The 26,769-nt window shown below is 47.0% G+C and overlaps 1 protein-coding gene and 1 pseudogene across 1 annotated transcript; both read left to right on the top strand.

Annotated features, from left to right (window-relative positions):
* Positions 1 to 8,114: 8,114 nt before the first annotated feature.
* Positions 8,115 to 23,674, top strand: LOC136504039 (uncharacterized; annotated as a pseudogene).
* On the top strand, positions 23,543 to 25,119 carry LOC136502653 (short-chain dehydrogenase ptmH-like). The gene has a single exon (XM_066497904.1). It carries the CDS (start codon positions 23,543 to 23,545, stop codon positions 24,896 to 24,898), a length of 1,356 nt encoding a protein of 451 aa, XP_066354001.1. The 3' UTR covers positions 24,899 to 25,119.
* Positions 25,120 to 26,769: the final 1,650 nt, after the last annotated feature.

Raw genomic sequence — 26,769 nt, 5'->3', positions numbered from 1 at the left:
GCGTTGTCATCAGAAAGGGAAATATCAATATTTAGACTATCTACAACCCTACTGGCTAGATCTTCAACCTCAGGCTCCATCCTTTCAATGACGTCAAGATATTCTTGGCTTTCAGCTTCTTCTGCTATCTTGGAGAGAGGCGCCTCTGGAGCAAGGACCCGGACCTGGGCCAGCACATTCTTGGTACATACTTGGGCACACCTCTTCGCGAACTCTTGGAAACGAGTCGGAATCTGGGGAATGAACTGCGCCCAAGATTGCCCGTCATCCGCTGGAGTCCGGAGGACATCGGCTACTGAACGAAAAGATTTCCACAAAGCATTTCAATTCTCAGTAGCCGTCGCCAGCTTCCCGAACAAGCCTTCAATAGTTTTTTGGGCCTGCACAAGATCTCTGTCAGCTCCACGCCTAATCAGCCTAGCAAGGGCGAGTTCTTCCTCAGCATGAGTAATTACCTCCTCAGCTCTATTATGACTAGAACGGACAAGGGCCCTCATTTCATCAATACTCTCCGAGAGCTTCTGCTTCTCAACTCGGAGAGCTAGACAGAACACCCAAGAACAAGTCAGCGGAAAAAGAAGTCAAAATACAAGAAGAAACAGGCAGAACCCGCGGCACCTTTGCATTCATTCTTCGCAGACTCCACCGTAGCATCTCTCTGTTTCTCCGTCTCCACTACCCGTGCGCGAAGGGCTTTCTCCTCCTTTTGGTGCATTTGACGCTCTATCTCCAACTCAGCCCGAAGGAGGTCAAGATCGGCTTTCAGAGCGTCCACCTCCGAAGACAACTTCCTCTCATTTTCAGATGAGAAAAAGAAGCCAGAATGATCACGAGAAAAAGACTGAGCAAAAAGAGGCAAAGAGAAACAAAGCGTAAGGATAGGAGAAAAAACAAGCATGCAAAAGAGGAGCGGCAGTCAAACCTACCTGGAGCTTTTCACCAAAAGAAGTCGCGAGGGTCGACAAGCTCCCCCAGGCTGCGGTCAGCTCCGATAACCGATGAGTGGCATCGAACTGTTGCACCACGTCACCGGACAAGGAGGGGCCACCGGAGGCAAGAGAAGGGGAAAGAGAGGCCGGCTGGGGCGAAGAAGGAACGACCAAAGCAACCTCCAGGGAAGCCGGAGCCAAACCCTCAGAAGGACCCGGCGCGATAGCCACAGTTACCTTCGGAGCAACCAAGTCCGCGACTCCGCCAGGTAGCTCTGAAACCCCCGTCGCGACTTCATCAACAGAATGTCGTGAGTCTCGAGGCTCAGAACTCGTTGGCACGGCGGGAGGCAGAGAAGAAGTCGATGAAGAAATTAGAGAAGATGAAACACTGAAAAGTGATAAAAGGAAGCACCAATGAGAACCAGAGGAAGGAAGATAAAAGCCAAAAAGATAAAGCTAGAATCTACTCACCTGACTACTTTTTTCTTCGCGAAGCCAAGAGAAAGCCTCGCAGGGGGAACCACGACGGCGAGGACGTCCCCGCCACCCGACAACGGGAGTGGGACAGCCGACAATGGAGCCACGGAAGAAGCCGGGGCTGGAGCCATAGAAGAACTCTGCACCAGAGGAGCGGTACAGCTCGGGACAGAGGCAACCAAAGAACTCGACACCGGAGCTTCAGAAGAAGTCGGCGTGGGAGCCTCGGAAGAACTCACACCCGACCTCCGATTACTTCAAAAAGTCCAAGACTAAAATTCAAAACAAAGAGGAGAAATTCAATGCAACAAGAATATGAAAAACAACTCACCGCCGCATGATGAGGGGGACTTCATCATCCTCTTCTTCCTCAGCCAACGAAACCAGAGCACCCGCTGAAAAGGAGATGAAAAGTACTCGGTTCAAGAGAGAAACATGAAAATAAAAGAACAAAGAGTATTAAATGTGCTCACCTAAGAGCATGCTAGCAACAACTGGAGTACCTGAGGGAGTACTTGGTTTGCGAGGCTTCTTGGAGACGGGCAAGCCAGATGAAGACCCGTCCACTCGCCCCCTCTTCGGGACACTACGAGGACCGCGAGGGACTAGACGAGGAACATACTCTTCATATACATCAACAAATCTGAAAGAAACCCCAGGAAGGGCTGTAAAGGTTTGAGACTTACTAATTGCAGAAGTACCAGCTAGACGATCCCCAGTCTCCACCACGGCAGGGAGAACATCAAGGGGGATCGGATCGACAAAATTCCGCCCAAGCTCCTGCGAAAAAAGATAAAACACCGAGACAAGGAAAAGCTAAGCAAGAACGGATGCAGCAAGAGTACATAAAGAACTCAAATAAAAAAGATAGACAACTCATAGCTGGGAGCGGGTTGATGGCCGAGAACTCAGAGACGGCAGGAGGAATGACGCTCACTCCTTTTAGCATCTTCTGGAGGCGCTCGAGTACCTCCTCACCGGTCAGCTCAAGAGCTGGGACCATGCGTGAAGGATCCTCGGCCCCAGAATACTCAAAGCCGAGATGTTCCCGCTCTTTCAAGGGCTGAACCCGGTGACGAAGAAAGCTTGAAACAATACCAAAGCCAGTCAATCCCTGCTGTTTCAGCATGCTAATCCTATCAAGGAGTGGCTGGATCGCTTGAATCTCAGCAGGTGACTTAAGCTTCTTGTCCCATCGGTCATTCACCACAGGACCGGATCCGGAGTGAACAACAAGAGAAGGGATCAAATTGGCAGCGTAAAACCACTCGGCACGCCAATCTTTGACGGAATCAACCAGGTCATAATCAAAAAACTTAATTTTGAGACCCTGGCGAAACTGAATCCTGCAACCGCCGAGGGCACTGGTTTCTTCACGGCGGGGTTGAGGTTTCAGACGAAAGAAAAAGCGAAAAAGAGATAGAGAAGGAAGGATCCCAAGGAAGGCTTCACAAAGGTGAACAAAAACAGAAAGATGGAGAATGGCATTGGGGGTTAGATGGTTCAGACTAACCCCGAAATAACTAAGAAACTGATGAAGGAAGGCGGAAGCAGGAAGACAAAGTCCAGCGCGGACAAAGGAAACAAAAAGGACAATCTCACCAGGACCCGGAGTCGGAACCCGATGCTCGCCCAGAACTCTCCATTCAGCGATGACTTTGCTTTGGATCAAGCCATCACTAACGAGCTCGCGCAGCTGGTCTTCGCTTGTTGTTGGAGCCGGCCAAACCTTCTGAGCTGCCCTCATGGCCACGAACTCCTGGTTTTCAATCAAAGACAGGGATGACTCCTCGTCCACGAAGGTCGCCTGAGACTTGCTTGCGGTTTTCTTCTTTCCCATGAACTGGCGGAAGCAAAAAAGGCGCTAAGGAAGATGAAGCTAGAATGATGGTGCTCGGGTGATGGCGACAATGACGGCGGCGGATTTCTGAGAACTAGGGTTTAAAGGCAAGAGCTGGGCGACAAGGGAAAGGAAGATAAAAGGTCTTTAAATAGATTTCTCAGTGATACAAACGGCCCACAAGGCCCGTTAAAGCACAGTATGGGAACGCAACGGTCCATTTACCGACGCAGCTAAAACGACGGAGGGCACGAATCCTCACAACGGTAAAAACCAACGGGCAGATTTCAGACTTATCCGTCCAACGCCACGGCAGGATTATCAGATTGATATAAGAACAACCCGTCAAACCAAGAAGAAAGAAAGAAGAAAGAAAGGGCTACCTCACGAGGAACAAAAGAACCCGGTTATGTAAGAAAGAACTCGGTAGTCTCATGAACGACAGGGATCACAACAGAAAAGTCAAAGACAACTCAGAAGACAAGATTCGTTACATTACAAGCGACTTCAAAAATAGAAGATTACAAATCTTACAAGACCCAATGAACTCAGCACCACGAAAAGCAAAGTAGCAAAGAGGAACACGGACACGACTAGGCTCTGGAACGACTACGTGTCCCAAATTGCTACTCGGAAGGACAAATCGCCATCAGTTACACTGTTTTCTTCAAAGGACGGACGCAGCGCATCCAAGGCGGAAATCGACAGCACGGCAGGGCAACATGGAGCATAGAAGGCCGGCAGACATCTGTCTACCCAAGACCAATGTGATGCTGGATATGGTGTTGATCTGCACCGGACGGTCTCAAGACAGGCGACGAGGATCAACCCAGAACTGCCGGATGAAGGAACGAAGCCCACATCACAAGACTTTCTCCAACTACCACCATGTACATCCTGGCACAATGCTGTCGCAGGATCAGCCTACCTCTAATCCCTATCACAAGACTTCCTCCAGCTACGACAAGACACACAGAAACTACAAAACATGCCCGGGGGCTGCTCTACTTCACAAACTACCATGTTCATGACCACCAAGGTTTCAACAGAATGTCCAATGAATAAAAACAAGCACTCCGGGACAGTATTTATAGACCAAAGGATCAGCGCACATGGACTAGGAGTACCAACGAAATAGGCCTAACAAAGGACACAGTGAAAAGACAGGACACAATAATGGACGACTCAGGCGAGAGGAAACAGTACTCGAAGACGGGCATATTCGGAAGAATATACCAGCACAGTACAACCCATGAACAAAAGGCATTTACACTCAACAACCACCATACAACTACATCTGACAACAGCAAGACTATCAAAGAATACGCCAAAACCACGCATCCGAGTTCTTCCTGAACAAAACAACACGGATATACGCTCGGGGGCTCGGCCAGCATCATAGCTTAAACAACACTGAGCTAGGGAGCTCAGCCTTCATTTTCAACTACTCCCGGAGGCTCGGAACCAAAGACAAAGGACCAAGAATACAAGAAACTCAAGACTACAACGACGACACATCAAGACTCTTCATCCGACTTCTTTTCTAAAAAGAAGAACTCGGAGAAAGCACGGGGCCGCAGGAGACCCTCCAACTTTTGCAAACAAAAGCAAGAGGCGGTGCAATTTTTTGACATAAGCTCGGAGGCTGCTTGCCGCAAAACTACTCGGATGATGACATAATCCAAGTCTCGGGGACTACTTCAGAACACAAATTTTCAAACAACATAAAGGATCAAGACCCTCCAACTTTTTGTTCCAAATAGCAAGAGGCTCGGGGGCTACACTCAGTGAGTGCACTTTTTCTTTGAAAAAGCGCACGTCACCAAAAGGCTTCCTCAACGCAGACCACTTCAAGACATTACGGCAAAAAGAACCCGGAACAAGCCATGTTCGAGTTCTTTTTGATAAAATTTCAACGAACAATCAGAGCAACTTCAAGACAAGATCCTCCAGCTCCTTGTTCTAAATAGCAAGAGGCTCGGGGGCTACAACTAGATGGATGCACTTTTTCTTCAAAAAGCACTCACCACCCAAAGATCCCAAGAAGCGCTACAAGGTTTCACTCCAGAAAACACTCGGATGACATTTTGTTCCTACTCAACAAGACTAGAAGGAGCAGAGCGAGATTTTCAGAGCTCAACCATGAAGTGCTCGGGGGCTTGTCGATGCGGGACCCACAGGATACCCCGCAAGGGAGAAAGAAGATCTAGTCCAACTAGGATTCTTCCCATATAATCGTAGTAGTAGAACTATTAGGTAATCCTATTAGAAAATCTCATTGTAAACCGACTAGGACTCTGGCCTCCTGACTATATAAAGGAGGGCAGGGCTCCTGAGAGAACGACAATTGTACAACAAGACACTTGACAATCAATCCAACGCAAAGGCTAAGGCCGACTGGACGTAAGGTTATTACTCGATCTACGATCGAGGGCCTGAACCAGGATAAATTGGCTGTCTCTTGCGTAAACCATCGAGTTCGGCATACGCCGAAGCCCGAACATACTGCCCCGGGTACCCCCGTGGCAGGCTATCGGTGGTGAAACATCGACAACGCTTGAGCTTCATGGCGTGCTGCTTCTTATCCGGGGCCAGCGCAATGTGGTGGTGAAAGTTTCCAGCGCCGTCTGTGACGCAAACCCAGGAGCCGAATATGAACGTCGTGCCCGCTACAAATGTGACGGTTGTCTTGATGATAACTTGGGCCATCAAGTTCGCCAGTGGATTCTCAGCGAGAGGCCCTACCTGGTGCACCAGCTGTCGGTGTTTAGACGCGGCAACCTACCGAGGGGGGGGGGGTGCCTGAGGTAGTGTTTAGTGCATGGGGCTCGCCGAGACCAGGAACTCGAAGGTAAACTCGAACACACAATTTAGACAGGTTTGAGTTGCTAGATGGCATAATACCCTACATCATGTGTGTTGGTTGGATTGAATTGCTTTGGAGGGGGTCCATGCCTCGTCTTATATTGCCTGGGGCAGGGTTATAGGTCGGTTGTTTACAAGAATACTAGTTGGATTCGACTAGATGAGTCCTCTAATTACAACGAGTAGTTTCCTAATTCTCAACCAGTTCCTATCCTCCATGTAGACTACACCGTCCTACACCATAGCCTCCATGTCTGACACGTCTCAGTGTCCAGCCCTGTATCTAGGACTGTATAAACCTTCTGGTGGGCCCATAGATGTATGTACGACAAAGTAGGACATCTCTAGTCGTATCCGATTAGTATTCTTGTAACCAATCGACCTGTAACCCTGCCCCCGTGTATATAAGGCGAGGTAGGGACCCCCTCCAAACCAATCCAATACAACCAACACAAAGGACATAGGGTATTACGCTATTCAGCGGACCGAACCTGTCTAAATCGTGTGTCTGCGTTTACCTTTGAGTTCTTGATCTCGACGAGCCCCACCAACCAAAACACTACCTCGGGCACCCCCTCGGTAGGTTGCCGGGTCTCAACACCGACACCCTAGAAGGTGTGAGTTTAGTAATAAAATCAACCAACTAAAGAGTTAGAACCCATTAAGGGCAAGACAAGGATGTAAGACGGCAGCCTCGGTAGAGGATCCTATCCCAAAAGCTTACTTCGGTCGTATAAGGACCGGTTCACGGGAAGGACTTTCTAGTGAAACGTGCAACCATACATGCCAAAAAGGTACAGCCTTCGGGAGTGCCTGTTTATGTGAGGTCTTGATTCACAACCCACCGGCTCAACCTAGTAAACCATCCCAAGGGGCCACGGTGTGCAACAAGTAGACTGGAGCAGGACCTTCGCATAGATTGTTCTGCTTATGAGGTTAGTACCGCCTTTAGCGGAGGTGGTGTCCGTCTGCCGCTGCTAGGCTGCTACCGGTGTCATGCATGCTTTGCCCTGCTGCCCCTGAGTGCTTGTTGCTGCCATGTGGCCAGGGGAAAGAAGTAATTTCTTGAATAAAGAAGTCATCCATTGTTCATGAACTTAAGTGAAGGGCATCGTCACCGGAAATCATCCCTGAAAACTTTCAAAAAAAAAAGAAATCATCCGAGTAATTATCAATCTTACAGAAGAAGGCGTAAAATGCATAATTTAGTATATCAATTGCAGACTTAATTAGTAAAGGATGCAATATGTAAAATACAATTAATTAGTAAAAAAATTGATAATTGAGAACACCACATACCACTTGCACTAACTAGTTCTACACGTACTCTGAACAGGTTGGCTCTTGGGTTGTCAAATAGGCGCAGCAGCAGCAGAATAAAATGTTTTCAATGTCTTGGTCCTCTTCGTTGTCAAAGTCTACGAAATTCTGCAAGTAACACAGCACGAAACGACTGGATGTTCAACTCAGTTGACCCCTCGATCCAGAAATGCAGAGACACTTTTTCATCAGAATTCGGTTTGGTTCTGCACAAAGCACGCCCTAACCTTCTGCAAGCAATGGAATCCTGGCTGAATGCTTTGTAATCAGATCCGCTTCCTTGATTTTCTTTTTCTCTGGTTTTTCTCTGGTTTGTTCTTCCTTTTTTGGCTTGTTTGTAACTCTGTTCTTATCTCATAATATATAATCAGTAGGGGTTTTTCAAACCCCTCCTGTTCATTCAAAAAATTGGGGATTTGATAGGGGAATTCAGAAGGAACAAAGAAAACAACTAAAGAAGTGAAACATAACAACAGCCGCAGCTCGCCTGCTTCAACTTGCCCGTGTCTCGCTCGACTTGCATTGGGGCCATCGTGTTTCTCTGGACAAGCAGATGAGGCGGAATTCAATGCCCTTGTTAGGTGTAACGTGCCATCGTTACAGTCAGCATGGGCCACGGATGACAGGGTTCCACAGCGACCTCTTCTACTTGCTCTCTCTCGGCTATTATTGCCTTCCCCTACATCCCATCGGGCTCTCCATCCTGTTGCAAGGCAGCAGCAAAGGCAGAAAGCAGCGAGCAAGTTGCCGCAGCAAACATAGAGCGAGCTGACGGATCCAGCGACCAGGCTCCATAGGGAACCAGGAGCACTCAGTGAGTCCTAGTATCCTATAGCTTGCTCTCTCTCGATCTTTATAGATATGAATTACGATAGGCATGCCACTGATAACCGTGTAAATGCAGATAGCAATCTCACTCCCATGGAGGTTGTGACGGGAGCACTGCCAAGCGTCATCACAAAGCTCGCTGATCTGGCCGCCGGCGAGTACAATCTGCAGAAGGGGCTGAAGGGGGAGATCAAATTCCTCCAAAAAGAGCTGGAGAGCATGAAGGGTGCCCTAGAGGACATCTCCAAGACTCCGCCAGACCAGCTTCCCAATGGGGAGAAGATTTGGGCTGGGAATGTGAGAGAGCTTTCCTATGACATAGAGGACAGTATTGACATGTTCATGGTACAATCCAAGGGTAGAAAGCTAGCTAATCAGCATGGTCTCAAGAAAGCAATTGACAGCAGCCTCGATCTTTTGATGCAGCCCAAGATTCGCCGTAAAATTGCAACTGAAATCAGGGAGATCAAGAGCCGCGTCATAGAGGTGCACGAGCGGCGCCGCAATTATAAGGTCAAGATTGGTGTTGATAAGCCTGTCACAGCGGCTTCGGATCCTCGTTTATCCACTCCGTACCTGGAGGTGAAAGATCTTGTTGGCCTTGATGGGGCAAGAGATGAGATAATCAAGATTATGACAGAAAGGGAAGAAGTACCCATGCAGCAAGGCAAGATTGTTTCAATTGTTGGATTTGGAGGGCTGGGCAAGACAACTCTTGCTAAAGCAGTTTATGAAAAGATTAGAGCAGGATTCGATTGTTCTGCTTTTGTTTCAGTGTCTGAAAATCCTGATTCGAAGAAATTACTAAAGGGATTGCTCTATGACCTTGGCAAGAGCATCAATGAAGAAACGTTGGATGAGATACGGCTTATCAACATTCTCAAAGAATTCCTTCAAGATAAAAGGTATAAAAGCACTCCTTTCATCAATTTGTACATATACATGTAGTTGTTTTCTTTTCACTGATAATATATGCCCTCCGTTTCATCATGGTAATAAGTATACATAAGGTTGATGATAAATTAATGTCCTTGTTTTTTTTTAAAAAACAACAACAACCATTCAAGCTTTATCACGTAATATAGAAAAATATTTTCATAAAGGACTTAAAGGAGACTCCTGACTTTAAAGGACTTGCAGCGCTAATCTAGTTGTTCTTTTAATACTCTAGCTATTGTAAGTTAACAACAACTCCCTAGTCAGCTCAACATACACAGTGTGTGTAAGCATATACCCTATGTAGCCTAATTTGTTAATAGGATGGCTTTTAATTTTGTGTTGCCATACAAACAGATATATCATTGTTCTTGATGACATATGGGATATTTCAGTTTGGAAATTGATGAGAGGTGCGCTGCCTGATAATGATGCTGGATACAGAATTATCACAACTACCCGCAATTTCAATGTCGGTCAACAAGTTGGTGGTACTTATAGGCTGAAACCTCTTTGCCTTCATGACTCGAAAATTTTATTGTATAGAAGAATATTTGCCAATGAAGACAAAGATGAATGTCCTGATGAGCAGTTGGCAGAAGTCTCTGATAAAATACTAAAGAAATGTGCTGGTGTACCCTTAGCTATCATTACGATAGCTAGTTTATTGGCTAGGAAAGGAGGAAATATAATAGAGTGGTACAAGGTATACAAGTCTATGGGTACTGGATTGGAAAATGATCCAGATGTGAGTAATATGAGAGAGATTTTGTCACTTAGCTATTATGATATGCCATCCCATCTAAGGACATGTTTATTATATTCAAGTCTGTTTCCAGAAGATTATATAATTAACAAAGTTTGTTTGATAAACATGTGGATAGCCGAAGGTTTTATTCAATGTGGAAAACAAGGCCAAAGCCTATTTGATATTGGAGAGAGTTACTTCAATGATCTCATCAATAGAAGTATGATCCAACCCATGCATGACTGGTACTCTGGCGTGGTAGAAGGATGCAGAGTACATGATATGGTACTCGATCTTATCTGTTCCATCTCAAATGAAGAAAACTTTGTTACAATACTAAATGATATGGAAAACACATCATCAAATACAATCCGGAGGTTGTCCCTTCAAAGTGCCAAGGAAGATCATTCTGTGACTTGGACTACAAAGAGCTTGCAACAAGCGAGGTCAGTTTTTGTATTTCCATCTGCTCTTGATTTAATGCCGGCCCTTGAGAGTTTCCGAGTTACACGTGTCCTGAATCTACATGGTTGTAATCTTTCACAAAGCTACAGCCTTAAGCATCTTGGGAATTTATTTCACTTGAGGTACCTGGGACTACGTGGCACAAGTATTGCTCAACTCCCCGAGAAAATAGGAAACCTCTCATTTCTACAAACTTTGGACGTAAAGCGTAACCAAATTTCTAGCTTGCCACCGACTGTTGTTCAGCTAAGAAACTTGATGTTCCTATACACTGACTGGTCTACAAGACTGCCAAGCAGGATTGGAAACATGGCATGCCTTGAATATCTGGTATTACGCATTGATGACTCCACCATGGATTCTATAGAAGAGATGGGCCAGCTATTGGAACTGAGGGTGCTGCGTATTGTCTTCAACAAATGGAACAACAAGTTGGTTGAGTACCTAAGTAAGCTGCAAAAGATCAAGAATCTGTATATAGAAGTCATCGATGGTCGACGCAGCATAGGTGGATTGGATGCCTGGGTTGCCCCTCAACATCTTTGTAGATTGAATACTGTACGGAGCTGCTGGTTCTCAACACTTCCAGCTTGGATGAATAGATCAGTCCTTCCGAACCTCTCCTTTCTATGGATCGCCGTGAGGGAGCTGCAGCTAAAGGATCTCGAGATCCTCGGGAGGTTGCCAGCTCTTCGCTCTCTAGAACTGGAGGTGGACCATGTGAACCTTGGAATACATGGGAGATTCGATGTTGGTGCTGGCTTGTTCCCGTGCCTTGTACACTGCAAGTTTTGGGGATTTGTAGAGCCTCTCGTATTTCGGCAAGGAGCTATGCCGAGGCTCAGAGAGCTTTATCTCGAGCTGTTCTTTATGTGGGAAGCAAAAGAAACAACCAGCAGCGATGGCGGTCTCGACGTGGGCATAAGGAACCTACCATTGCTGCAGGATGTGTTCATCGAGTTGCGATCTGAAGTGGCCAGCACTGAGGAGGTGGAACAAGTAAAGGCTACACTGAGGCGTGCAGCTGAATTTCATCCCAATCATCCCCGCCTTACTATACTCTGATGAAGTCGATAAGCAGGTGAAGATGCAGACTACATCCAGTGCTCAATTGCCACATGCAGCTGAACTACATCTTGGTGAACCTTGACACTAAAAGGTGAGGCTGCTGTGGCTTCAGTTGTTTTATCATCCTTCTTGTTTCCCCCTTCCCCATGTTTCCCTGAAATTCTTTGTTTCTGTCTCAGATTCAGATTGACAATGGACATGAGAAATTTTTTTTCGTTATCGCCAATCGCCAACATTGCAAGAATTATGATGCTCGCTGATAGACACTTCAAGCAAAACTGACCCTGGTTGATGAATTCTGCACAGACAGACGAATCTAGGTGTGCATTTTCTCAGTATGTTTTTTTTTCCGCTTTTGACAATCCAAATGTCATGGGTCAGGAAATATGGGTTGAGAAAAATGTTCAGCTTTGTGATTGTAGCACTAGGACAACACTCTGTCCCCACCTCCCACTTTAAAAGTACTACTCCCTCTGTCCCAATTAATAGGTCGTTTGGTTTTGTTAGATTCATAGACTTTGTTATGCACTTAGATATATTCTATGTCTAGATGCATAATAATATCCATACATCTACAAAAGCCAAAGCGATATATAATTTGAGATGGAGGGAGTATGACTACAAAGTGCATAACAGTTAAATGATCCCAATAATTAAGTCAACAATCAGCCTGTTCGCTTGTTGGTTTCAGCCAGCCCAAACCAGCCAGCCAACAGTATTTTTCTCTCACAACAAACCAGCACCAGCCAGCCCAACCAGCCCAGAAACCAACCAGCGAACAGGCCGAATATATGTACGCAAATACCATATAGAACAGGTGTTTGAAAGACATGAACATTTTGGCAGAATATAGACATAGAAAGCTATACTAATGAACATGTAAAATGTCTAGTATACCCTTATCTAGTTATCTTTTCTTTCTTTTTTACTTTTTTCATCCCTTCTTCCTATTTATTTTCCTTTCTCTTTATTTTCTTTCTTTCCTCTCATTTTTCTCCCGCGCTCTCTTCTCCACGGACTACCCCACAGCCCGCGCCCGCCGTCGGCCGCCTCCTCCCCACAGCCCGTGCCTTGCGCCCGCCGCCGGCCACCTCCTCCCCGCGGCCCGCGCGCCCCTGCGGTCGGCCACCTCCTCCCCGTGGTCAGTCCCTGCCCGCGGCCGCCGCCACGCCCCTGTGGCCGGCCACCACGCCCCTACGGCCGCCACCGGCCACCTCCACGGCCCCGCAGGCCACCGCTCTTGCGACCGCCGTCAGCCACCTTCTCCCCAGGGGCCGCGCCTCTACGGCCATCCCGACGGACCCCACCCGGGGACAGGGCTTGCAAAGGGCATGGAGGAGCCGTGGGGAGCCGGGTTTTTTTTTTTTTGCTCCCGCTGCACGTCAGGGCTCCTCCCTGCGGGGAAATCCGGAGCTTCGGTTGCCATTTGGGAAGGCTTCACCTGAAGCCGCTCGAGAAGCCGCCAAGGAAGCCCTCCCAAAGGAGGCCTATGATTGCACATGTACATATTGTTTGTTGAAACGTCTAAATCAGACTATCTTATAAAACATAAAATTTGATAAGATTAGATGCTCGAACGGGGTTAAGAAAAGCAAAGCATCTTTCGTCTCATGGGGCTCTTCGAGTCAGTCCTGTTCAAAGTCAACGGCAGACAGCGAGGAGCAACCTCGAATCCGGCGAGTGGCGGGCGTTGGCACTCCGTCGCAGCATCAACTCGATCCGGCGACAAGCGGCGGGCGGCCTGATCAGGCGAAGAGCAGCGGCGTGATTGGAGAGCAGGCGCGACCGGTGAGTCCTAGACTCCTCGCTTGTTCTCTCTCGTCCTTTGCGCTCGTCCGAACTCTCAAGAGCAGCTAGGAAAGTTTCTTATGCAAATAACTTTCTATTTTCCCGTACTAGTGCCCCGGCACCGGTAGCGGTATCCGAGGTGCGTGGATCCATGTCCGCCATTTCTTTTTTCCCCATCCCAAGACTAATGCTGCAATGCCTGGGTTCTTCCCTAAAGCTACCTTGCACCACCATTCAACTCCACACGCCACTGCTACTAACTGCTCCTCAAAAACACACACACACACACACACACACACACACAGCTTGCTCCTTGTGCCCAGAGGCAGAACCATGGAGATCGTGGCGGGGGCACTGCCGAGCCTCCTCCCCAAGCTTGCTGAGCTGCTTGCTGGCGAGTACAATCTTCAAAAGGAGGTGAAGGGGGGGATCATCTTCCTGCAAGCCGAGCTTGAGAGCATGCAAGGTGCCCTAGAGAAGATTGCCAAGACACCAGCAGACAAGCTTGATGACCAAGACAAGGTATGTGCTAGGAAAGTGAAGGAGATGTCCTATGACATAGAGGACACCATTGACACATATATGGTGCGATGCAAGGGGAGGGAGCCGGTCGAACAACATGGCTTCAATAAAGCCATTGATAAGACACTCAAATGGTTCTGGCAGCCTAAGATTCGTCGTAAGATTGCTACAGAAATCAGAGAGATCAAGAGCCGTGTCATAGAGGAGCACGAGCGGCGCCGCAGGTACGAGGTCAGCCTTGCTGTTGATAAACCTGTTACTGTGGATCCTCGCTTATTCGCTCAGTACACGGAGGTGAAAGAGCTTGTTGGCATTGATGAGGCAAGGGATGAGTTAATCAGCAAGATTATGATAGAAGAGAATGAAGTTCCCTTGAAGCAAGGCAGGATATTTTCAATTGTTGGATTTGGAGGCCTGGGAAAGACAACTCTGGCCAATGCAGTGTATAAAAAGATTAGAGCACAATTTGATTGCTATGCTTTTGTTTCTGTTTCTCAAACTCCTGACCTGAAGAAACTGTACAACGGCTTGCTATATGATCTTGGCAAGAGCATCAATGAAGAAACATTGGGTGAGAGGCGGCTTATAGAAGTACTCAGAGAATTCCTTGAAGACAAAAGGTACGAAAGCATTCCTTTCGCCAATTTATACATATGAACTTTTTTTGGACTGATAATTTATACCATCTGTTCACAATACTACAAGTCTACATAGAGTTAGTTAAATGTTCATACACGTGGCACCTATTAAATTACAAAATACAACCACTTAAGCTTTACCACAACATTATTAAGTGCAAATAATTTCCTTACTGGACCTCGTTTAATTTGTTTTGACAAAATTCTGAGTGGACTTATTTTATCCACAGACTTGCCAATCCAGCTGCTCCCGAGCTATTTTAGTTTAATCATTAAACCATTAGCAGTGGTCTAGTTTGCTTAATTTTCTTGTAGCTGGTATATGAACAACATTAGACCTTTCTTCAGTCCTTAAACCACTATTTTTGGCTAATAACATGGCATATGTGTAGGTATTTTGTTGTTGTTGATGACGTATCAGTTTGGAAAATGATTAGATGTGCTTTGCCTGATAATGATGTTGGATACACTATTATCACAACCACCCGTATTTCTCATGTTGCTGAACAAGCTGGGGGTGCTTACAACATGAAACCTCTTTCTTTGAATAACTCCCGAAAACTACTGTATAGAGGAATCAATGTTTAAAATCGCCGGCTAAAGCATTTAGCGGCAAGTTTCCCCAGCCGCTAGAAACGATATAGCCGGATATAGCGTCCGCTAATTCATTTAGCGGTTTTGTAAAATACATGTCACAAATCAGCGAAAAAAGCAGCGAGAAATACACCAGAACAGAGGACTACCGAGAGAAGAAGAGAAGAACTTGCTTGCTTGTTGCTCCCATTGGTACAGAGTATCAAGTGCTCACACTGAGGGACTACCTGTCGCACTTTGGCAGCCAAAACCAGCGGCTACGTGGCGAGTTCAGCAGCAACACATCGCCGCCGATAGCCCAGATTAGTGCCATGGCGAGATGGCCGTTGTGGCTGCAGTGGAGGGCCTGCACGTCGTCGCCGTGCCCGGGCGAGATGGCTGCACTGCTGCGGTGGTCACCGGGTCTAGTCTTCGTCTTCGTCTGAGGACGCCGCCGCCGCCGCCGCCCATGCTTTTTTTTTAGCAAACAAGTCGAAAGGGTGAGTGGAATCAGGCGCTTGCTAGGGTTAGGGTGGCATTTTGGGCCGCCACTGCCATTTTGGGCCACCGCCTGATGAGAAATATAGGAAGCCCACTTTGGTTTCGGCCCACCAGTCTGCCAAGAAATGCTTAGCGACGCTAAGTTGCCCCCTGTCTAGCGTTTTTAGCGCGCTAATCGCCGCTATTAGTGGTCACGATCGTTTAGCGATAAAATGCAAGTCTCCTAGCGCCAGTCATGCCAATCCGCTAAATCCGGCTATAGCTTCTGCTATAGCCGGCTATTTTAAACATTGAGAGGAATATTTGGTAATGGGAACAAAGACAACAATGAAGCAGAAGAAAAATGTCATGAGGAGCTGGCCGAAGTATCTGACAGAATACTGAAGAAATGTGCTGGTGTGCCCTTAGCAATTATTACGATGGCTAGTTTGCTAGCTTGCAAAGCAAGAAATAAAATGGAGTGGTATGAGGTGTACAATTCTGTTGGCACTAGTCTGGAAAACAATCTAGATGTGGAGAATATGAGAAAGATTTTATCATTTAGCTATTATGAGCTACCATGCCATTTAAGGGTTTGCTTGTTATATTTGAGCATGTTTCCTGAAGATTATGAAATTGAGAAGGATCATTTGATAAGGATGTGGATAGGTGAAGGTTTTATCCAATGTGAAAAAGCAGGGAAGAGCCTATTCGAACTCGGAGAGAGTTATTTCAATGAGCTTATAAACAGAAGCATGATCCAACCAATACATAATAGTTCAGATGATATGATATCAAGCTGTCGTGTACATGATATGGTGCTTGATCTTATTCGCTCCTTGTCAAGTGAAGAAAACTTTGTTACTCTACTAAGTGATATGGGAGGCACATCTCCGTCAAATACGATTCGGAGGTTGTCCCTTCAGAATGGCCAGGATGTTAAGATCGATATGTGTACCTCTGTGACCGTAGGATCGGGTAAGCTCCTTCTCACCTTCACTGTTGCTGCACAGCAGCAGTGTAGACGCTGTTGTAGGGGTAGCTCCGGCTCGGTGGCGAGACGGCGGTCCGGTGTAGGCCTGCAGGGGAACGACGGAGGTTGTTGGGGGCACATCCCGTCGCTGGCAGCAGCTCTTTAGATCGGTTTAGGGTTTCTCTATAGGTGGGTGGCGGCTCCGTTGAACCTCGTTCCCCGAGCCCTCACCCCCACCTTCCTTTTATGTGTGCTGTGCGACAGGGGCCCACCAACCGGATTAGGGTTGGGCTCCCCCGATCAGGGAGCAGAGATAAGGGTCCAATAGGCCGTTGGGCCTATTGGTGAAGATCAACTAACATTCTCCCCCTTGATCTCATTCCATCTTTCACTTTCATATCATTTGCTTTTGTTCATTCCATTACAGATTAGCTCATAGAGCATGTCTCATTGTCACGGTCCATTGCCGATAGACTTAACAGCTACAACTCACTACTCTGTTCTGAAATATATACTTATCTTTGGGCCTTCTTTTGTCCAGGAATATTTTAGGCTTTCCCTTAAACCCAAGCTAGCTACATGTTCTCTGAACACCATGTCCTCTGAACATGTTGGGTGGTAAGCCTTTTGTAAGCGGATCCACGAGCATCCTTTCTGTTCTTATATGCTCAAGACTTATGACTTGATCCCAGACTTTATCTTTCACAACATAATACTCTATGTCAATGTGTTTGGCAGCACCACTTTGACTTATGTCGTGAGCATCCTGTACTGCCAGATTATAATCGTAGTATTACTTTAGTGGTCTATAGATGTCGTCAACCACCTTCAAACCGGGTATGAACTTCGTTAGTTAGTTCACCTGCCCGTTGCCTCATAACACGCTATAAACTGTCATACATTGTGGACGATGTAGTGACAGTTTGCTTTGAGCTTTTCCATGAAATAGTTCCCCTTTGCGAAATGATAGAAAATCCATGTCTGGATATGCATTCACTCTCGCATAATCAGAATCTGAATATCCCACCATGTGGAGTGAATCAGATCTTCTATATATCATCATGAGGCCTTTCGTTCCTTGCAAATAATGCAAGACTTTCTTTACTAATTTCAGTGTTCTATTCCAGAATTGCTCTGGAATCTACCAAGTAAAACCCGGTAACAAATGCCAAGTCAGGGCGCGTACATACTTGAGCATGTTGCAAGCTTCCGACAGCTGAAGCATATGGAACCACTTTCACTTTATCGATTGAGCTCATATTGGTTCCTGGGGCATTTAAAATCCCCATATCTGTCGCCCTTGACTATAGGAGTAGGTGAGGGACTACATTTGTGTATACTGAATTTCTTTAAAATCTTTTCTATGTATGCCTTTTGTGACAGTCTTTATACCTTTTTTTCTATCTTGGTGAATCTCGATCCCTAGAACGAACGAGGCTCGCCAAGATCTTTCATATCAAGTTTTGAGGACAAAACTTCTTTGTCTCCTGTAGTAGACTGACATCACTATTAGCAAGTAAGATATCATCCACATACAGGACAAGGAAGATAAACTTCCCATTCTTAAACTTTGCATAGACACAATTGTCCTCTACATTCTCTTTTAAAACCCAAAATTCTTTATTGACTGATCAAACTTCAAGTACCACTGTCTTGAAGCTTGCTTTAATCCATAAATGGATTTCTTTAGGCGGCATCCCATTCGTTCTTTTCCTTCCATGACAAAACCTTTCGGTTGTGCCATGTAAATATTTTCCTCCAAGTCTCCGTTGAGAAATGCCGTCTTTACATCCATCTAATGTAATTCTCAATCGTAATGTGCCACTAATGCCATTATGATTCTGAAGAAAACTTTACATGAGACTGAAGAAAAAGTCTCATTGTAATCAATCATTTCTCTTTGCATATAGCCTTTTGCCATAAGTCGCGCTTTATATTTCTCTATATTCCCTTGAGAGCCAAGTTTTGTTCTATAGACCCATTTACAGCCTACTGTTTTGACTCCTTTAGAAATTATTTCCAAATCCCAAACTTTATTGACATTCATCGATTTCATTTCATCTTCCATGGCCTCAAGCCACTTTGATGAATGATCACTTCTCATGGCTTCTTCAAATGAGGTGGGATCATCCTCCATTTGAAATTCTTTAGTGTTATACACATCATAATCAGCAAAAATAGCTGATTTTCTAACTCTTTGAGACCTACTAGGGGCCTTCACATTTGGCACATCTTCTATTTGAGGCTATTGTTGCTCCCCCTCATGTGTGGCAATAGGTTCTATAGAATCCTGAAGAACAGGTTCCTCATCATCATTTATTGTTGCCACAGGTGGGATAACAACAGGTGCTGGCACCACAGAATCTAGCAATGTCGGTGCAGCGACAGTAGGTAGTGAGAAAATTGGCTTATGAATCATTGAAGTGGGCGCATACACCCGCTTCACTTCAAGGTCAATTTCTCGAGCTACCATGCTCCCCCTCATCAATTCATCCTCTAGGAAGACAGTGTGTCTCATTTTCACTAACTTTGTATGTCTCTTTGGACAGTAGAAAACGAAAATCTTTTGACTTTTCTATGTAGCCAATGAAATGGCAACTTACTATTTTAGGATCTAACATTCTAATATTTGGGTTAACTACTTTAGCCTCAGCAGGGCTCCCCCACACACACGCAAGTGGTTTAGTGAGAGCATTCTTTCTGTCCACAACTCATACGGTGTTTTGGGCACCGACTTACTTGGTACTCTTTTGAGAGTATGAATGGGGTTTTTAACGCCTCCATCCACAGGCTCAACTGTAAGGTGGAGTAACTTATCATACTGCCCACCATATCCATCAGGGTACAATTGATTCTTTTAGTTACTCTATTCTATTGAGGCTCGCCCAGTGTAGAATACTGGGCTACTATGCCATTCTTTTAGGGTATGCTGACCGTAGTACTTCTCCACGGTCAGACCTGACTATCTTAATCTTTAATATCTTAAATTTATTCAATACATCTTTTCTTTCTTTGATTGGATAAATATAGCCATAATGGGAGTAATCATCTGTGAATGTTATGAATGAATCATAACCATCCACACTCTTTATAGGAAAACCGACCACAGATGTCAGTGTGGATAATCTGTAAAATTCATGTGCTTTGTTTGTCATCTTTCTTTACATACTTTCCTTTTATACATTATCTGCATTGTTCTTAATCTGAGAGCTCTAATGGAGGAAGAATGTCATTCTTAACTAGTCTTTCTATTCTCTCCCTCGAAATATGGCCTGAACGATAGTGCCATGATTTCGACGACGCATTGTGAGCTCTCTTATGCCACCATTATCAGAGTGACTATCTGTCATCAGCTGCTTTATCAGCTGGATAGCACATGTCTTTGAAGAGCCAGTGAACTGACTCTTTATTCTATTGAGGTACTCGGTGACCGTGTCACACTCTGAGATTGAGTCCACAATTGCAAGCTCAATCATGTTCTTTATCATAGCCAAACTTTTCTTGTTGCTAGTGATTCATTTCCTATGCCCAAGGAGTCATAGGATATCTTTTGGGATTCAAAATCCCTCTCTTTAATTGCCCAAGTGGCATCATTCTCTTTTGTCTCCCTCACCGGTGCCACAAACTCAGTGGAACACGGTGAGGTGACTACCCAGTACACCTTAGACAAGATGAAAACCAGGTCAAAACTTTTCTTAACATAAAAATAACATCATTTGCATGCCTTGATTCCAACGTTGGTCAAAATCAAAACATACAACTATTCTTATACACTAATTCTACATCACCGTTGGGCATAAATAGAATTAATGCATAAATCATTAACTTTCACAATTGTTCTTACACACTAATTCTACATCACCGTTGTGCAGAAATAGAATTAATGCATAAATCATTAACTTTTATAACTTTTCTTATACACTAATTCTACATTATCGTTGGGTAGAAGTAGAAATAATGCATAAATCATTAACATTATCAACTTTTCTTATACACTAATTCTACATCACCGTTGGGCAGAAGTAGAATCAATGCATAAATCATTAAAATTACGATATTGTTATTAACAATGTTGGTCAGAAAATAACAACATCATAATCATATCAAAACTCTTTTTCTCCAATTAAATACCACATTGGTTCAAAATAACTGGAGAATGAATAATTTCTTTAGCAACGGAAAAACTTTCTTTTTCTCCAATTAAATATCACTTTGGTACAAATTACTTAGAGAATAAATAATTTCTTTGGCTGTGGAAAAACTCTCTTTTTCTTGAATTTTACCCACAGGAAAAATTTCTTTTTTTATTTTCTTTAATCCATTAATCATTTTCTAGGAAATAAACATTTACTGAAAAAACTTTCTTTTTCTCCAGTTAAATATCATGTCGGTTCAAAACACTGGAGAATTTACTTTTTCTTTAGCAGCGGAAAAAACTTTCAATCGATTTCTTGAATTTTACCCACAGGGAAAAATTATCTTTTCTATATTTTCTTTTGAGCCAATTTATTCATTTTCCAGGAAATAAATGCTTGCTGGAAAACGATTGCTGGAAAATGAAAAAACAAAAACTGAATCATTTCAATTCTGTTCACTCGACCCAGCCTTAAAGCGGCCCGGCCCACTCCAGCACGCGCATAGTCCCCGCGCTCGCCCCCGTGCCCAGGCCGCAACCTAGGCCTAGGCTGGGAAAGTAGCCCGGCGCTCGCGCCCGCCTGGGCTGAGTTTGGCCCAATCGCGCTCCGCCGTCAGATCACATCCGACGGTCGCCCGGTCGTTTCGCTCGAATAAAAAGGCCGACGCCGCGCGCTCCGGGCAAAACCCTAGAGTCATTTCGCCTCCGCTTGCTTCTCTCTTACTCTCTCAGCCGCAGCGACCGAGCGAAGCAGCGAGCCAGCGGGCATCCATGGCGCCGCCGCCGGCCCCCTCGCCGGCGTGCATGCTCCCCAACGGGTGAGCACACCGCCGTCGAGCGGCCTGGCCGCGGTGCTTCCTTGGCCGAGCCCGGTGAGCCAGCTCCCCCGGCTCGGCTTCTTCTCCCGAGACGGCGAAGGAAGGTCCGTTCCCCCTTTCCCTTCTTCCCCGTCCCCTTCTCTCTTCTAGGATTAACCCGTGGTGGGGATGGGGTCAAGATCTAGGGTTAGGGTTTCGCAATTTACACTGTTCTTTTCATGCGCCGGCGAGGCATTTCTCTTTCCCCTTTCCCCCACTCTGATTTGGATCTGATTTTCTGTTTTTCGAACCGAAGGTGGGGATTAGGGTTAGGGTTCTGACCCTTCTTTTCTCTTCTTCCCCAATCGGATCTAGGGTTCCTTTCTTTTCCCCTTCAGATTTGAGCGGGTCTTCGGCCGAACCCCTCTTTCTTTGTTTTTCTTTTTGGTGCTCGGATTGAACCGATTTGGATTTATTTTCTTTTCGGGTTTCATCCGAATCCTCTCGTGGGTTAGGGTTCGAGTGCCAAGGGCTTGCCGAGGGCCCTTCCTTTTCTTCTTCCCCGAGCTGTTTGCGCGGGTTAGTTCATCCGAAACGGGTTCACTGTTCTTCCCCTCCACCCAGTTAGGGTTAGGGTTCGAAACTTTTCGTTTCTTCTTTCCTCAGATCCGAACTGGATCTGTTTGGTTCTTTTCTTTTACCCGATTAGGGTTAAGGGGCTTACACAGAGGCAACCGGCTCCGATACCATTGTTAAGATCGATATGTGTACCTTTGTGACCGTAGGATCGGGTAAGCTCCTTCTCGCCTTCACTGTTGCTGCACAACAGCAGCGTAGACACCGTTGTAGGGGCAGCTCCGGCTCGGTGGCGAGACGGCGGTCCGGTGTAGGCCTGCAGGGGAACGACGGAGGTTGTTGGGGGCACATCCCGTCGCTGGCAGCAGCTCTTTAGATCGGTTTAGGGTTTCTCTATAGGTGGGTGGCGGCTCCGTTGAACCTCGTTCCCCGAGCCCTCACCCCCACCTTCCTTTTATGTGTGCTGTGCGACAGGGGCCCACCAACCAGATTAGGGTTGGGCTCCTCCGATCAGGGAGCAGAGATAAGGATCCAATAGGCCGTTGGGCCTATTGGTGGAGATCAACTAACACAGGAAAGTCATGTGATGGCTCAAGCTACATGGAGCTTGCAACATGCAAGGTCAGTTATTGTCTTTCCAGCTGCTGCTTCTCTAGTGCCGCCTCTTGACTGCTGCCGAGTTATACGTGTTCTGGATTTAGAGGGCTGCAATCTTTCACAAGCTAATAGTATCCTTAAGTACTTTGGGAATCTGCATCACTTGAGGTGCTTGGGACTCTGTCAGACACGTATTTCTCAGCTCCCGGAAGAAATAGGAAACCTGCAGTTTCTACAAACATTGGATGTAAGGCGCAACATAATTTCCAGCTTGCCTTCGAGTGTTGTCCAGCTAAGAAAGTTGATGTGCCTATACAGTGACTGGAATACAAGTGCACCGGACGGAATTGGAAACCTGACATGCCTTGAACAGCTGTCAGTGTTACGCATTGATGACTCCACCAGAAACATTATAGAAGAGTTGGGCCAGCTAACTGAACTGAGGCAGCTGCATATTCGATTGGACGATTGGAACGACAAGCTGTTGGAGTGCCTATGCAGGCTACAAAAGATGCAGTAACTGCCTGTTCGCTTGCTCGTAAACGATCGTAAATTTCTTGTCAGGAACAGTGTTTTTCTCTCACACCAAACCAATCAGCAGTAAATAATCCACGATACGATACAATCTCCCGAACAGACTGTCCATCCTGATCAACGCGGCATCGGCGGATTGGATGCTTGGGTTGCCCCTCGACATCTCCGCGTATTGTATAAACACAAGTCAGTTGTTGGTTTTCAACATTGCCGGCTTGGGTGAATCCATCGCTTCTTCTGGACCTCACCAATCTAAACGTCGCCGTGAGGGAGCTACATCAGGCCGATCTCGAAATCCTCGGGAGGTTGCCAGCTCTCCGCTTTCTATCTCTGATGGTGGACAACAAGGACGACGTCGGTGATGCGCGGAAATGGTTTTCTCAGCCAACAAACGGGACTGCGTGTGGATTTGGGCCAGCCGATGGACCCGCACGGCAGTGACAAAGCCGCATGGAAACATGCCTGTGCTTCAGCTTGAACAGGTGGTTCAGGCAGAAACGTGCATTAAACTGTAGGGCCCTGCAGTGCAGGATCTCGCCGGCCGCCGCGGAACATCGCCGGAGCTCCCAAGAAGATGACACCAAGCAACACGCACGGCAGACGCGGAGAGTGCATGAAAAGCCCAAGGGAAAGGCGCCAGCTCCAACCGCATATCCCTCCTGCATATTCCCCGTACCAATCCTCACGACGGACACCCCAAACACTAACCAATTCAACCGGGCGCGCATGAATTATTTAATTAGCTATATAATAGTCATCTTCATTAATCCGTTAGTTAATCCTGGATTCCTGGTGTGCACTTATAAAAGACGCCCTCCACTCCACCCCGCTGCTTGCAAAGTTGCGTCGAGTGGCCATCTCCCGACTGCCATGCACGCACACGCACCCCACCCCATGGCCACCGGTGACGACGACGATGGCCAGCAGCAGCAGGGCGGCGAGGCCAGCAGCGAGCAGCCGGTGGTGCTCATCACGGGGTGCGCCAAGGGCGGGATCGGGTACGAGTACTGCCAGGCCTTCGCGGGCCTGGGCTGCCGCGTGGTGGCCACCGACGTCCCCGACCGAGTCCCCGGACTAGCCGCCGACCTCTCGGGCACGCCAGCCGCGGAGGCGCTGCCGCTGGACGTGACCTCGGATGCCAGCGTCTCCGCGGCCGTCGGCGCCGTGCTGGCGCGGCACGGCCACATCGACGTGCTGCTCAACAACGCCGGGGTCGGGTGCACGGGCCCGCTGGCGGAGCTGTCCCCGGCCGCCGTGGCGCGGGCGCTGGATGTCAACTTCCTGGGCCAGGTCCGCACCGTGCGCGCCGTGGCGCCCCACATGGCGGCGCGCGGGGCCGGGCGCGTCGTCAACGTGGGCAGCGTGGTGGGCACCGCCGCCACGCCCTGGGCCGCGCCCTACTGCGCGTCCAAGGCCGCCGTGCACGCCGCCACCGACGCGCTCCGCCTCGAGCTCCGCCCCTTCGGTGTGCACGTCGTCAAGGTGGTCGCGGGCGCCGTCAGGTCTGGGCTGGGCCGCGCCAACGCCGCGCAGCTCGCCGCCGGCAGCCAGGAGTGGCGGATGTACCGGGACTTCGCGGCGGCGATCGAGGAGCGGGGGCGGGCGTCGCAGACGAGGAAGTCCACGGACGCGGGCGTCTTCGCTCGGCACGTGGCGCGACGGGTCATGAGCGCGCGACCGCCCAGGGAGATCGTCTACGGCAACATGACGCTGCTGTTCGCCGCGCTCGCGGCGTCGCCTGGATGGGTGCGGGACGCCTTCTTCGCCTGGCGCTTCGGGCTCAACAAGAACAAGAAGCCACGCTAGCGAGTTCAGTTCATCACAAGCGCGTCTTGTTGTTGCATTGGCCGACCCAGATCTCACTCTGCCGAATAACCGACGAGCCACCCACCCTGCATCTTCTTCTTTTTTCTTTTTATATTTTCTTTTCAAGTAACCATGCATCTTCTTGTTCTTGTACTAGTACTAAGTTACATTCTCATTCAACTAAATAAATCTATATGAACTAGTAATTCCTAGCAAATAATAATAATACTCCCTCCGTTCCAAATCATAAGTCATTCCAAGAATCTTAAAGAGTCAGAGCATCTCAAGTTTGGTTTGGCAGCTTGTCTAGCAAGGCAGTTGGGAGGATGCTGAAGACCTAAAGCGACAATTTCCTCACGCATCTGCTTGGTGACGAGCAAATTCATTCTCAAGGGGTCTTGAGTGTTACCAACCCGTGCACAAAGCCTAGAGGAGTCTAGTGAACTTGGGGCAGCTCGGAGCAAGAGATGGGCCCAGCCCAACAACCACGTGTGCAGAGCCGCAGAGGCACGCCGAGGAGGAGGCCCGGGGTTCTGGAGACGTACGTCTGCGCCATGTTCAACGAGAAGAGAACCCAGGCCGGGCCCGGACAAGAAGCCTGTCTATCCAATCACCTTCCCAAAGTAATAACATTTCGTTGATCCAGATTCGAGGACAGAGCAAGCGGAAAGTCCACATTACCTCATTAACTTTTACGAAAGTCTGTTTTTCCTCCCTGAACTCTAAAACCGGGTAAACCACCTCCTGAACTTTAAAACCACCTCCCTAACCGGAAAAGGGACGTGATGACCGCTTATAATCAGTCAGGGAGGTAAAACGAACGGTTTTAAAAATTCAGGGAGGCGGTTTATCTGGGTTTAGAGTTTAGGGCGGAAAAGCAGACTTTTGCAAAAATTGAGGAGGTAACATGGACTTTTCCCTCTGCTAGCCCATGAAAAGCTAAAAGCCCAATCGACACTTGCAATTGGACCTAAGGCCCAGCTCGGCAAGATTCACGTAGTACCAATTTGGAGTATGTAGCGAATTAACGAGTCATAATCATGACCAGGAATGGTTTATTTGTTTATTTCATTGGATCTGCAGTTCCTCAGCATGTCTTCTAGACAGTTAGATATGAGGTCAAAGTTCATTATTTTTGTTTACTGTCTTTGTCATTAATTATGTGAGAAAGTATGCTTTGGCTTTGCTGCATTTTCAAAATTTAGGGCCTCATCATGTGCTTCAGCTTCACACCACGGCCACAAATTCCTTAGGTACGGCCAAGTGATTATGCAATGATAGTGTTGAGCTGGTGTAATCTAATCAGGACGTTTTGAATGCCTAAATACATCCAGAAACTGGCTATGCTCACATGCGCCCTGTTCATTTAGACTTGTTTGGCTTATAAGCCGTACTTTTTCAGCCAACGAACAGTATTTTTCTCTCACACCAAATTAGCCAACAGTACTTTCAGCCAGGGCTTATCAGCCAAATAAGCCCAAACGAACAGGGCGATGACATGCAGAAGTGGTCTCATGCTGCAACTGTTGCTCGGTCGGATGGTTCAGCAGCCGTTAGCTTGCTACAAAAGAATTCCCTTTCCTTCCCTTTCCTCAAAAGAAATCAGTGGCACAACAAAAATGGATCTGCTGTTTTGGATCTGCACTGTTTCTTCATGTGCATGCTCCGGCGCTCCGCTGCTGCTTCAGAATGCTATCCTTTTCTTTTTCTTTTCATGAACACAACACACATGTTCTTGTATATATCAAATTCAAATTACTAAATTATTAAGTCATCTCTGCAGCTGCTCTCCTCGTCGCGTCTCGCAGATGATGAAAAGGAGAGCAGAAGGTTGCATCGTTAATTCCAGTCATTTTCTGATAAATTACCTA

Source organism: Miscanthus floridulus, chromosome 14 (assembly GCF_019320115.1).
Source record: "Miscanthus floridulus cultivar M001 chromosome 14, ASM1932011v1, whole genome shotgun sequence".
NCBI lineage: Eukaryota > Viridiplantae > Streptophyta > Magnoliopsida > Poales > Poaceae > Miscanthus > Miscanthus floridulus.
Note: the sequence above shows the minus strand (reverse complement) of the source record. Positions and strands in the feature narration are given on the sequence as shown.